Source organism: Silurus meridionalis, chromosome 25 (assembly GCF_014805685.1).
Source record: "Silurus meridionalis isolate SWU-2019-XX chromosome 25, ASM1480568v1, whole genome shotgun sequence".
Taxonomy (NCBI): Eukaryota; Metazoa; Chordata; class Actinopteri; order Siluriformes; family Siluridae; genus Silurus; species Silurus meridionalis.
Genome location: NC_060908.1, coordinates 12,907,112 through 12,920,815, shown reverse-complemented (window position 1 = coordinate 12,920,815; position 13,704 = coordinate 12,907,112). Strand labels below are relative to the sequence as shown.

The window sequence follows — 13,704 nt, the reverse complement described above, 5'->3', positions numbered from 1 at the left end:
CTAATGTTGAAATCCAGCCTTTGTGATCATTTTTATTGTGGGATCCATTAAATACGCTTATTTTCCGTAATGCAGAATAGCATATGCAAGTTGTTTTACACATTTCTTACAGGTAAAATTGATTCTACATGCAATCCAACGTTAAACACAAGTGAAACATTAGGTAGGTAATATAGGTAAGATATTTATAGGAACAGTTATTAACCATAAAATACACAAGTAGTATCTGCTGAAATGTTTTTTGGGGATGTGAACAATTTAGCAGCAGCTAATAAAATTGTCCCTGGATGTTTAATACCTTACAGCTGCCATCCAGGTGACAATACCGTGGTCATGGCAGGGTTTTTTTAGCTAATGGGTGTGTAAAGAAAAGTCTACCACATCAATAACCAAGAAGTACATATGCACATTTATTTTCCTTCCACAAAAACCCCAAGAAACGACACCCCAAAAGCAAAACGGACAAAAAGACAAGGAAAACTCTGAGAAATTTGCATGTCTACAACATGCCTTAAACTCTTAGACTTCCATAAGCATTTGGCATGGCACCTGATTTACAAACATCCTCATTATGCTATATTTGGAACAACCAAGATATTCTTTACAAAAATAAGTATTTGTTTTCCCCAGAATGGTTCTACAATAATATTAGGTTGGCATCTCAATTAATGAGTCCTGACAGTCACCTGTTTTTACAGTTTGCTATTGTAATAGATGCCATTCCTAATGGGGCAATTCCCATATTGCTTTTGACTGACTTTGTTAGATCTCGAGTCTCTTTGTCATCCTTTTGAAACTAGAATCTGGGTTTTTTTTAATTTCCTGAGAAGTGAAGAAAAGAGTGCAGGCAGGGTGGAGTGGGTGGAGAAGAGTGATAGCAGGAGTGATTTGTGATAGAAGAGTATCTGTGAGAGTGAAAGGGAAAGTTTATAGGACTGTGGTGAGACCTGAGATGATGTATGGATTAGAGACAGTGGCATTGAGTAAAAAACAGGAGGTGGAGCTGGAGGTAGCAGAGCTGAAGATGTTGAGGTTTTCGTTGGGAGTGACGACGATGGACAGGATTAGAAATTAGTTTATTAGAGGGACAGTGCATGTAGGACGTTTTGGAGACAAGGTGAGGGAGATGAGATTGAGATGGTTTGGACATGTGCAGAGGAGGGACATGGGGTATATCAGTAGGAGAATGCTGAGGATGGAGCCACCAGTAAGGAGGAAAAGAGGAAGGACAAGGCGGAAGTTTATGGATGTGGTGAAGGAAGACATGCAGGTAGTTGGTTTGAAAGAGTCAGATGTAGAGGACAGGGTGGTATGGAGACAGATGATCCGCTGTGGTGACCCCTAATGGGAGAAGCCGAATGAAAAAGAAGAAGAAGATCTCCTCCTTCAGGTTATAACAGATGAATTAGAGATATAGTCCAGAAGGAGATCGTTTCTTCACCATGTCCTATTGAAATGGCTGCTTTGGGAACATTCCATGGAAAAAAGGAAACCTGTCTTCTAAATATTGCATAACTGATAAGGTCAAAATGTAGCTTATGTAAAACTCAATCTCTTCTATCCTGCCATGCTTTATTTTGCCAAAGATATTTTCAGACATTAATCTTTTACATCCTTCTGTGGTGCTGAGGATGAATCGATTTGCTGGGATACTGATCAGAAGGTTGGGGGATTCAAGCCCTGGTATCACCAATCTGCCACTCTTGAGAATACGAACAAGGGCTTTTAATCCTCTGTGCTCCAGGGGAGCTGTATCATGGCAGAGCCTGTGCTCTCACCCGGGCTTCCTAATGTCACTGGGATATGTGAAGAAAATTTCACTGAAATGTAATGTACATTCTTCTTCTTTCGGCTTTTCGACACAGCGGATCACCCGTCTCCATACCCCCCATGTCCTCTACATCTGCCTTTTTCAAACCAACTACCTTCACCACATGCATAAACCTTCTCCTTGTCCTTCCTCCTTTCCTCCTTCCTGGCATCTCCATCCTCAGCATTCTCCCACCAATGAAATGTAATGAACATATGACAAGTAAAAGCTGATTTTTTTTGCACGTTTCACTGTTTTGCTTTGTTTTCTTATACCCCTTGCATTGTTATGTATGTTTTTGTTGTAAATATATAGATGTAATATATAGATATATAAAGATTTTGAAATAATAAAAAAAAAAGACTGGGGATTTCCTCTTGACTCGACTAAGATGGCCTCGTCACGTGACCAGTCGTAACTCAAAAAGAGGCGGGGCTTAAAGACGGAAACAAAAATATTGCAGGTCGATTCGGTTTCGTCGGATTCACTGTGCGGCTCTCCCAAGTCTGATCTGGAAGCAGGAGGGACAAAGAGACAGCACGTTTCTCTGGTTTCTCTGTTTCGGAAACGAAAAAAGAAGATCTTTTGGTAGACCCTTAACAAAAGGTGAGCGAATCGTGGTGAGATATATCTCATGCAGGATGCATCTCGGGTAGGAAGTCTGGCTGGTGGGTTTTAATCCCATTATATCTACGTAGGATGGAAGATAATCCACAGTGTCATGAGCTACAGAGACATATTAAGGGAGTTTTGGGGGGGTATTTAGGACACCTGAAGTGTCTTATGAAGATGATGATCACTTAAAATAATTTGCCCCAAGTTGAGCCACAGCCTTGATTTTTTTTTGGTTTGTTTGTTTTTTTTTGCTGCAATGATGCATGTAGTCATTTGTAGTCACATGTAGTGATTTGGCTGAACTATTTAGTGATCAAGTCACCATGCGTGTTTTACACGTGAACTTTTAATACTGCATGACGTGGCGAGTGATCTAGTGTGTGTTTGACATCTGACTGAACGTGATGTGTCTCTCCTCTGTTTGATCTTCTGTCCATGTTTGGTTTCTAGCATTACTCTCAACATTGCTCCATAATCATTTTTTCTTCTTTTTGTGTTTTTATAAACCAGAGATGTGCAATGACAACCTTTAATAAAGCCGGGGAAACCCAACCATGTAAGTATAAGCCAGGATCCAGACCAGAGATGAGAACCAATGAAAGTACTTACGTAGATTTTTCTGTTATTAGTATTTTACTTCACTGTTTATTTTTCAGACAACATTTTACGAGCACTCATTACACAAACATCTATTCTTTCTACTTCTTACACTTTCAAACCAGGTTCATTACTTCAGTTTGAATCTCCTTGGTGACATGATCAATATCTTTTCTTTTTATTGCACGCCGTTTTCAGCCCATCAACCTATTTCTTGTTGCACGGCTTTTCTGATCGACCACTGGTGTATCGTTTCCTGGCTCACACTCACACCACAGATGTAGATTAGGCTATAAACTTAATGAGCGAAGCAGAAGGCGACAAGAAGTATAAGCCTGACGTGGATGAGACAGAGGGAGTCAGTGATTTAGACATGAATGAGAACAGAAACATTCCTGATCATCATCTTTTCTCTGCTTGTGTTCTATATGGTGGATGTTCAGCATTTATACATTCATTCGATAACAAAATTTGAAATTCTTTTGTATGATATATTATAGTGTGAGGACCAGTTACCTGTGTGACATTAAAACAGGTAGTAGTAATGGCTACTTTTTGCTTAATTACATGTTAGAGATCAAACTTCTTTACTTTATCTTGAATGAAAAAAGTGTAGTCAGTACTTCATCTTTTACCAGAGTCTTTTAAAACAAGTATCTGTACTTCTACTTGCATGAATGATGTGTACTTTTGCAATCTCTTACAGACCCAAATCTGATCTATCTGAATGAAAATAATTGTAACCATATAGAAAAGGATTTGAATGAATGAGCATGTGCCTTTTTTTTGTTGTTTTTATAGCCAACATCATCCTTCAACTCTCTCACATGTGCAAATTCACTAAACAAATCTGTGGACCTTTCTAGATGGTGCACAGCTGTTAGTGGTCAAAACAGGAACCTTTCTTTTTTTCTGACCTTTCTTTTTGAAATTAGTTTTTGTATATGCATGCCACAGAGGAACAGACACCATTGGACGAATATCAATGTAAAATCACCGACAGGCTTGTGGACTAGACTGTGAATAATTGGATTATTTTGTATGCTTTCAATTTCACAAGAAATCACAAGATTGTAGTCTATAGATAAAGTGCTATGGTTCTTGTTTGTGTTTTCTGCATAGTGGCCATGAACAGCGAATTGAACGTTCCTGTGGCCTCATCCACAGCCGGGATGTCCGATCGGCTCCAGGACAGCAGGGGGATGGATTATAGGGACTGGGTTCGGCGCAGCTATCTGGAGCTGGTTACCTCGAACCATCACTCTGTGCAGGCTCTTTCCTGGAGGAAGCTCTACCTGAGCAGGGCCAAGCTCAAAGCGTCCAGCCGGACATCAGCGTTGCTTTCTGGTTTTGCCATGGTCAGTGAAAACGCTCCGATTTGGATATCTAAAGCTAGTGCGAGTGGTCAATGGAAAATCTTTCATCAGCTAGTTTCTTGTTAATATATCAATGCAGTCAATAGGTCCAGCTAAATTCAGTTGTATACACTGATGTGAGTATTTTGTTCACAGTTTCCTTCCTGCATGTTGAAAAACGGATGAAAATTCTTGCTTTAGTTGTGAGAATAAAACTTTTACATAGTCTTTTACAACACTATGAAAACAAGGAAGTCATTTATCTCCATGATTGCGTGTCACATTGAGTGCATGACTACACTTATTGTGAAAGCTTTAACTGAAATCTTCTGTACCCTCCCGGCAGGTAGCCATGGTTGAGGTGCAGCTGGAGGTGCAGTATAACTACCCACGTGCTCTGCTGGTGGGCTTCAGCGTGTGCACCACTGTGCTGGTGGCTGTTCACCTGTTGCCCTGCTCATCAGCACGTGTATCCTGCCCAACGTGGAGGCGGTGAGCAACATCCACAACTTGAACTCGGTATGCGAGTCGCCACACGAGCGCATGCACTACTACATCGAGCTGGCCTGGGGCTTTTCTACGGCTCTCGGCATTTTGCTCTTCCTCGCCGAGGTTGTGCTGCTTTGCTGGATCAAGTTCCTACCAGTGGACTCGGGGACGCTTCCCAAACCGGGGGCGGAAGGAGGTCCGGTGTCAACGGTGCCTGTTTCTGAGCCTGGTCACAGCGGTTTTCAGGCGGCACTCGCCTCCACTATCATCATGGTGCCCGTGGGGCTCATCTTCGTCATATTTACTGTGCACTTCTATCGATCCCTGGTGCGGCACAAGACCAAGCGGCATGACCAGGAAATAGAGGAGCTGCACAAGATCAAGGTGCAGCTTGACGGCCATGAGCGCGGCCTACAAGCCGTGTGATCTTTAGGGATATTTTTTGTTTTTGTTTTTGCTTCTTGCTTGGTTGTTTGCTGCACCATATCTTTACACCTATATGCACCTTTAACTTTGCTTGCTGGTTAATTCTTTTAATGCATCTTTTTAAAGCAAGTGCACAGAGTCTGTGTTGCGTGTTTACAGAATTGCCGCAAGGGCTATTTTTTCCTGCTTGTTTGAATTTTTCTAATGGTTTAAGTTTCTAGCAGTTTCTATTGCAATGGCTTTATAGGAATTTATATATTTTCCTTTGGTTTCTTTTTGGGTGTTTTTTTTACAGGGGTGGACATATTTTTTATTTAATTACTTATCCCACCAGGCATGTAAAAGCTCAGATTGTGCTACTCTGGTTGCTTGTAAAGATAATTGTACAGACTGAAAAGTGGTAGCTAACATAATGTCAAACAAGCAAGTTAAGCGCATTAATACGGACTAAGAAAAACAAACAAGTTTAATAAATACATTATCTTTACCTCCTCAGCAAGTGGTTGGTTAAGGCTTTTGATAAATCTGAAAGATGTTAATTTCTTTTTTTTTTTTTATCCCATGCCGTTCTAAACATGTAAACTGCTGATCCTGGGCTACTAATTTGTCCACCCCTACTGACCCTAGAACACATATGGCTACAAATAGCGCAGTTGTTGTTATTACAGTAACAAAGTCATGTGGGCTCACTGCAAAATGTCAGATTTGCAACAATGATAAATAGCGCGTCATCTGAGCTTCCATATTTTCTTTTTTTTTTGTGAACGATGTAGTGTTATGTAATGTTTATCCATAAGAGTCGAGACACTTCACCTTTACTACCTGTGAATGTTACAGTCCATGTTTGTCTTTTGAATAACCTAAAGGACCATTTAATAAAGTCTTAGACAGTTACAACTATAAAAATTCTCTGCACATTTCAGTATTTATAAGCAGCCTGTTTTGAAGCACAAACCAGAACATTTGTCTAGCAGAGTGATCGGTTGTGTATGTTGTAGGGTGTGTGGTTGTGTGTCAGTTTTCATTACAGGTGGTTTACATTAGGTAATGGCTGAGCATTTGTTCCCGGCGTCATTTATTATTTGTCCCATATTAAACTGGCGCTATTACTTTAGAGACTCAAATTGACTGGAAAAAAAAAAACAGGCTAATCTTCATCCAACAAGCTCAAGATGTCTTCTTTGAACTCTTGAATGCTGTTTATGTAACAGGACGATATGAGGACAACATTCCAAATCTTTTTGACCAACAACTGCCTGCCTTATCTCAAATACAAGACATGAAAGTGCACTTGTAGTGTAATGGACACGGAGTAGTGGGATTCTGAATCTTATTTCTTATAAAATATCTATATACATTACATAAAGCTGTGTTACAGGAAATCTGTGTACTGTTAAGTTGTCCATATTTATCAATGAGCAAATGAATATGTATGTACTATATCCATTGCTATTAAAACACTTGGTTTCAAAAAGGAACCCTTGACCAAAATTAACATAGTCACAAATGAAGCACTTCACTTTGTGTGGCCAAAGGGTTTTTTGTTGTTGTTGTTGTTGTTGTTTCAAATCATTTTCTGTTTCAATGTGTCACATGATTTTGTGATAATGATGATAATGGATGTCCTGTCAAAATGGTTACATACTCTTCTTGTGCACAATCTATAACTAAGAGACTAAGACATTGCTGGGCTGTTTTACATTCGGTCAGCCAACTTGTATGTTAATTTATGTCAAATAAACACCTTATTTTGTTTACTTTCTGTTGATGCATTTATATGCTAAATGATTAAATTTTTTATGGAGCATTTTTGCTGTTTTTTTGGTACACTGATCAGGGAAGCAAGCATCACTGATTATCTAAATGCAATGGCAAATATCCAGGGATGGGATGTATAAGAAGCATAGGCAGTTCTCGAAGTAGATATGTTGGAAGCAGGAAAAATGGGCAAACATCTGACTTTGACAAAAGCCAAATTGGACGAAGGATCCAGAGCAACTTCAAAATGGCAGGTCTTGTGGGGTGCCCCTGGTGCAGTGGATAGTACCTACTAAAGGTGGTTCAAGGAAGGATATACGGTGAACTGGCAACAATCATGGTTATCCAAGGCTCAATACTGTAGATGGAAAGAGAAAGCTAAACTGTCTGTACCACTCAATTCTGTCTCTGATAGAAATCAGAACACACAGTGCTTTATAGCTTTCTGCGTGGTATAGAGCAGATAAAATATTCATTCTGAAATCTTGTTCATAGCCGAAAGCACAATTGGCATTTGAGAATCAGAACTGGAAGCATGGAGCAATGGAAGAACATGGCCTGATCTGATTAATTATTTTCCGATTTTCTTTTATTTAATCATGTGGATAGCTGGGTGTATGTGCATCGCTTACCTGCTCTATGGGATGCAGGCAACCCAATAGAAGCAGTGTAAAATATTTTGCTAGACACCCTTGGGTCCCGGCATTCATTAAAATGTTCCTTTGACACCTACCATCTACTTAAACATGGTTTCTGACCAAGTTCACCCCAATGATATTCCTCTGGCAGTGCCCTTTTTCACTTGGAAAATGCTCAAACAATAGAGTGCATGTGTTGACTTTGACTTCTACAAATTTCCTAGATCTCAATCCGAGTTAACATCTGTGAGATTGTAAGACTAACAAGTTTAATCCATGGAAAGCCCATTTCACATTTTAGGCTAATACAGCACGGTGTTATACAGAGAGTTATGTCTGGTCAGTGTATAATATATTACATTGAATTATCATAGACACCAAGTCTAAAAATGATGAGCCACGTGGGCAGATTTTTTTTTTTTGCTCGGTCATCAGTGTATGCAAAGTGAGAAGTAACAGCTGAGCCTGGCACTGAGACAGCTGGCGCGGTGAAAGCGCAGTCACTCTGTATGCATGAAAACGCCGTCTCCTTGGAGACTGAATCAAGTTTGCCTTCATTTTCAGTTTAAAGTGGTTGCATTCACATTATGGATAAAGTGCCTTAGATCGAATCCTGATTTTTAATCGAAACATGGCTGTTTTATGCAAGATGTGCATTTGAATATTTCAGGAGCTGCAGAGGATATTTACATGCAGCAGTCTCGAATTTTCCACAGAAAAAAGATCCAGTGATCAGCTGTTCTGTTTTGTGGGTAGAAAAAAGAGAGGTCAGAGGAGAATAGCTAGCCAATTAAAAAAGTTAGTAGTAATAGTATCAGTCATAATGAAAACTAATATTATAAATATTACTATTAATAATAGGTCCATTAAAAATAAATTATAATACTTGACTTTGAGAATGAGAAAAATCTCCAGAATTGTTTTCTTTACTCATTTCAATTACTGCCAGTAATTAGTAACTAATCATAGTCAGGTGAAGCCTAATGAATGTTACTAATGCATGAGCAGTTTAGGATTGATGTTTCTTGTTTAAAAGGAATCATGCAAGATCAACTTCTAGTGCAGTTATTGATGGGTATGTCTGAGTTACTACAATAGTCTAACAGGTAATCTTGATAACATTTCTAATTATGTTTTTACAATTATTATTTTATTTATTATTATTTTTCTGTTCCTTAATCTGGAGATGATAGAAACCTGTCTTCCTGACCATGTCTGCATTTGCATGTTAAACAAATCTGGTTCTACACTTCAGTTCTTGATTTGCATGCCTCCCAAAAACAGTGCTGCAGCTATGATGAGCAAAGAAACATGGCTGACTTGGTATTGGTACCATTGGGTATCTCTGACCAATGTCTGATTGCGGTTAATCTTCTCTCTGAGCTGTAGTTATTTTTTGTATTTGTTTTATTTCTTTATTTTTTACTGCAACTTTTTTTTTTTTTTTTTTTATTCTACAAATAGATTCTCTCAGGGGGCACTTGCCATGGACCTCGGGACTTGCCGGGCCATGAATCTGGGAACAGCTATATTTAGGTTTGCTGAGTGAACCTTCAACTTGGATTACTGTCCGTTTGTGATCTACACATCCCTCTAGCTTGCATCTCGAATGTATTTTTCGCTCCTCTGTACCAAAGTGCAAAGTTTTAATTGCTGTTTTGGTTAACAGCTTCAGACTAATTGGTATTTAATTTTTTTTTTTTTAACTAAAGATTAAGCTAATTTTTTTTTTTTTTTTTTTTTTTTTGAGTGAGTAAATGAAATGTGTTTTTGCCACATTACAAGGTTAATCTTTATAGCCCTTTTTATTTTATTTTTAAGCTAGAACTGTTTTAGATTTTCTTTTCCCCCACCAGTATACTCCAGTCCAGTATAACTACATTTGTCTTGAAATGATGCACATTCTTAAATCAGACCTGTACAGAGATTCTTCTTTGATTCAAATTTTTTAGATACAATTTGTTGGGGCTTAATATTTTGATTAAATTGAATATACCACCGTCATAGTAGTTTATTCTTATGTCCTCTGCAACATACAGGCTTGTTTAACCCCAGACTGGTAAGGGGGGGGGGGAAACTTGTTGCAGTTCTTACTATACAATCCTGCATGGTTTGTAATTGAAGATGATTCAATTAGAGGCTTTAGATTTATTTTACATTGGTGTTACCACAGTTGCTTTAGCACAGGTTTCATCACAAGGGTGCAAATGTAAGTTTTTGTACATGTCTAAAAGTGAATTGTTCATAAATGCATCTTAATACTATACCTACTAAATGCAACGTTTCCTTTCTTTGTTGGTCAGGTTATGTTGAACATTGTTTCTGAAATATTGTATTGCTCTGTAATTTGTAAAGTTAAAGTGCTAATGTATGAAACTTACAATTCTGTTCATTCACTCTGGATTAATCCAATTTTGGTATATGCAACTCCTTTTATTACAGGTTTTCATCCATAACAGCTTCAATGTAGTGCAAAACATAGTGGTCATATTGGTCAACTCTTGTTTTGCTAAATTTCAAACGCTTGTGATAAATTGTGGTGATTTATAAATACACAATTTGCCAATTAATTGCAAACAAGATGTAAATAGCATCTTCATCCTTGAGGCTATTTTACTTTGAAACTCTGTACTTCATATAAAAAAAACCCACAAAATAAAAAGCACAAAGCATTTTTTTTTCTCAAAGCACTAAAATGTGCAGATGTATTTTGCATTACAAAAACATTACAATTGTCATTAAAAGTAAATTAAAAGCTTGTGACAGCAGGATGGTCCATAATGCTTTAACAAGTAAAGTGAATGTCTTCTTTGAGTCGACTCCCAAATGTGTGGTGAGCGTATTATGAGATTTGATCAATTTTGGTTGTCATATGGAAAGAGATCTTGATAATCAAAAAACACGCAATATACAGTGCAGGGATGTGTACTGTATTTTTTTTATTTATTTTTTTTAAAACCAGTACACGTGTATAGTATCTTTCCAATTCTGAAAAATTCATTTAAAGGTATTTCATTAAACAATTTCCGACATAATGACAAGTGTTGATTAATTATCATAAACTTTAACAAAAAATGGGTAATTTGAGCCATTTGGCAAGTTGAGTCAAATTATCTGACTCAAAAATGGTCACTTTCCCAGCATGTGTGGTCCTACGATCAGTTTGGTCTACACCTCTGGAGAATAGATCTTAATTAAGTGTTGTAGTTCAGAGGGGTAGCCTGTTAGTGGACACCTGCGGTTAGTCTTCACGTATGTATAAATGCAGGGATAACAGAACACGTAGCCTGAGGTAGCCAGGGCTGTGTCATTAATGCGCACTTTCCTGCAAAGTGGGCAAACTTTGCTGGGCGTCAGGGCATCATCCTGGTCCTCCAGGTGAAGTGGGGGTGGAGGGGTAGGAAGAGAAGTGAGAGACTTTACAGTGGTCTGGTTCTCTGATGAGTACCACCAATCCAAAAACTGCAAGAAAAACACTCCCATAGAGAGACTGGTGGAGACGGAGACAGCTACACTGCCAACCACTGTGGAAAAGACACTCTGTATTCGTGCTCCTAAGCTGTGGAAGGAAAAATATCGTTTCTGGTGATTCAGTTCATCATACAAAAGAAATCTATTTAAGGTGCAGTTTGTAATTTTACATAATATTTTCAACTTCATAATCTTCATATTGTTTCACAGAATGCTGAGGAAAGATGCGCTTTGCTGTTTTGCATACTTTAATTGTTGAGTTTTTTTTTTTAACGTTTGTTTATATTTTTATGGGCCAGAAACGAGCTAAACAGCTAGGAAAACTCTTTAGCTCCACCCCTTTTCATTAAAAACCAACTCATGAGACAAGCAACAAGTCAACAGTGTCTTTAGGTATGACTCGAGGATGCTAATGATGTGCATTATTATAACTATATCAAGCATAAGACAGACAATTAAAAGAAAAGTCAATGCTTCAGATGTTTACGCTCACCTTTGGCTGGAGCTCAGTGCTCTTCCCGCTGGCTTGAGATCCAAATTGCGAATGTCCTGAGCTGTCAGATGGGACAATTTGACTCCTGCCAGCCACAGCAGGGGCGAATGAGTGCGTGCATTGCCAAAAATGTACAGCAATTGATGGCAAAAACTCCAGCTGTCCCATGCCATACAAACATAAGGATAAGCAGCCAAGAAAGCCCTGTACATCTTCTGAGCCAATGACTGGGGCATCCGTATCGAGAAGTCGTCCTCGTCTCTCTGATGAGCCAGCACCTTCTCCAGTTTGGTTCGGAGGTAAGGCAGGAGCACTAAAAGAAGCAGAGAGCGCAGATGGCGTTTGCGCCCAAGGCCTCGATGCGCACGTCTACTGTCGTCCGGGCCCACCCGCTTTAACCCGTAGAAGTTCTCGGAAAAGGAGGCGCTGGTGCGTAGCAGGAAGTGATGTTGCAGCAGTAGGTCAAGGATGGTGTAAAGCTCATCGAATTTTCTCCACAGGACTCCATAACGAGCAGGATTGGATTCAGCCAGGATCTTTGGAGGCATTGTGAACAATAAGTACTGGTTAATGTGTTCATGTCAGACAGGACAACGTTGAGTTTATATTATACCGAAAGATTCAACCAATACATTTTAGTGACTTATGAACTTGCTTTTACATTTTAACACTGAGATTCTGAAACTTCTCACTGCCATGGATTCCTGTCAGAGCAAAAAAAAAAAAGCCGATAATGAAACAAAAGTCCAGTTTTTGTGAGTATTCATCCATTTTAGTCTAATATTCTTAGTGCCGGTCCCAAGCCCGGATAAATGGGGAGGGTTGCTGTAACCCATCCACCATAAGGTTCTAAGGTCCTACATGTTACACATACTTAGAGGCGGTAAAGAATAGGTATTTGAGTTACTACAAGCCGGCCCTTTCTCCTCTGACTGGTGTTTCTGCCCACAAAACTGCTAATCAGTTGGGTTTTTTTGCACCACTTTGCATGACTAGTGTGTGAAAATTTCACTTCAAGAGTTTTGGGAAGAGGTAGGTCTTCATACGCCGTTTGACTCAGCTGTTCGGAAATCTAGGGAAAGTTCATTCCACCTCGGTGCCAAAACAGAAAGGTGGGACCAGTCGAGCAGTGCTAGAAGATCTGATTTGAGTATCACATTCCACATTTAGTCCCAATTTGTTTTGATAATAACCTTCACTCTTTTGAGAAGTTGTTCCACTAAATTTTGGAGGTGTGCTTGTGGACATTTGTGTTCATCAGCCACAAGGGTGTTAATAAAGTAATGTAGGTGAGGTGAGGAGGCCTGGGGTGCAGTCAGCGCTCCGAATCATCCTAAAGGTGATCAGATATCTATAGCAGGACATTTAAGATCTTTCCCTCCAAACCATGCAAAACATATCTTCATAGGGGTTTGCTTTGTGCACAGGGGCATTGCCATACTGAATAAGATTTGGGTCTCCAAGTTCATGTGAATGCAACATTTTATTATAAAGGATCCAAAGACGTCCTATACAATTGTGTGCCTCCAACTTTGTGGCAACAGTTTGGAGAAGAACCACATATGGCAGGAAAGGTCAGGTGTCCCAATACTTTTGTCCTTTCAGTATAAATATATATATATATATATATATATATATATATATATATATATATATATATATATATATATAGCCTTTTTTATAATTACTTACTTTGATTGCATGTTGAAGTGCAGGTTTCACGGCACTCATTAAAGAATCCTGAGCTAACACTTCAAAAATAGAAGGCATGCCTTCTCCTGCTGCTGTGGTCAGATGAGCTCCTCGTTCCGCCATCGTGCCGTGGATTTGACACTCGAATCAAATCGAATACGCTTTAATTAACATTTAAACAGCGGATCGAGAGAAATGTTTGTTTCTAGTAAAACGTAAAGGCGCATGCTACCTCCCTGTAGCCACTAATTATAACTACAGCATTTAAAGTGTGCCATAATGGCAACGTATGTAAATGTCAACATGTCAAGTCGCGGTGCTACACTATAATCGCTCCGTGTTGCCCTTTTGCTCTGCCCA

General features: G+C 39.0%; 2 protein-coding genes, 1 long non-coding RNA gene and 1 other non-coding gene across 4 annotated transcripts; 3 read left to right on the top strand and 1 right to left on the bottom strand.

The window, feature by feature from the left end:
- The first annotated feature begins 2,252 nt into the window (after positions 1-2,252).
- Positions 2,253-7,049, top strand: orai2 (ORAI calcium release-activated calcium modulator 2). The gene is given in 5 exon segments (XM_046839821.1): positions 2,253-2,416; positions 2,936-2,981; positions 4,145-4,380; positions 4,724-4,823; positions 4,826-7,049. Coding segments are annotated over 4 exon segments (840 nt in total). The 5' UTR covers positions 2,253-2,416; positions 2,936-2,944; the 3' UTR covers positions 5,293-7,049.
- Positions 7,050-8,636: 1,587 nt separating this feature from the next.
- Positions 8,637-9,080, top strand: LOC124378879. Its single transcript, XR_006924320.1, has 2 exons — positions 8,637-8,794; positions 8,875-9,080. It is a non-coding gene; the product is annotated as an uncharacterized LOC124378879 (long non-coding RNA).
- LOC124379555 lies at positions 8,979-9,074 on the top strand. Its single transcript, XR_006924447.1, has one exon. It is a non-coding gene; the product is annotated as a Z30 small nucleolar RNA (small nucleolar RNA).
- Positions 9,081-9,144: 64 nt separating the features above from the next.
- Positions 9,145-13,670, bottom strand: pex12 (peroxisomal biogenesis factor 12). Its single transcript, XM_046838686.1, has 3 exons — positions 13,345-13,670; positions 11,653-12,188; positions 9,145-11,247 (listed from the first exon to the last, which is right to left on the bottom strand). Exons 1-3 carry the CDS (start codon positions 13,465-13,467, stop codon positions 10,857-10,859), a joined length of 1,050 nt encoding a protein of 349 aa, XP_046694642.1. The 5' UTR covers positions 13,468-13,670; the 3' UTR covers positions 9,145-10,856.
- Between the last annotated feature and the right edge of the window lie 34 nt (positions 13,671-13,704).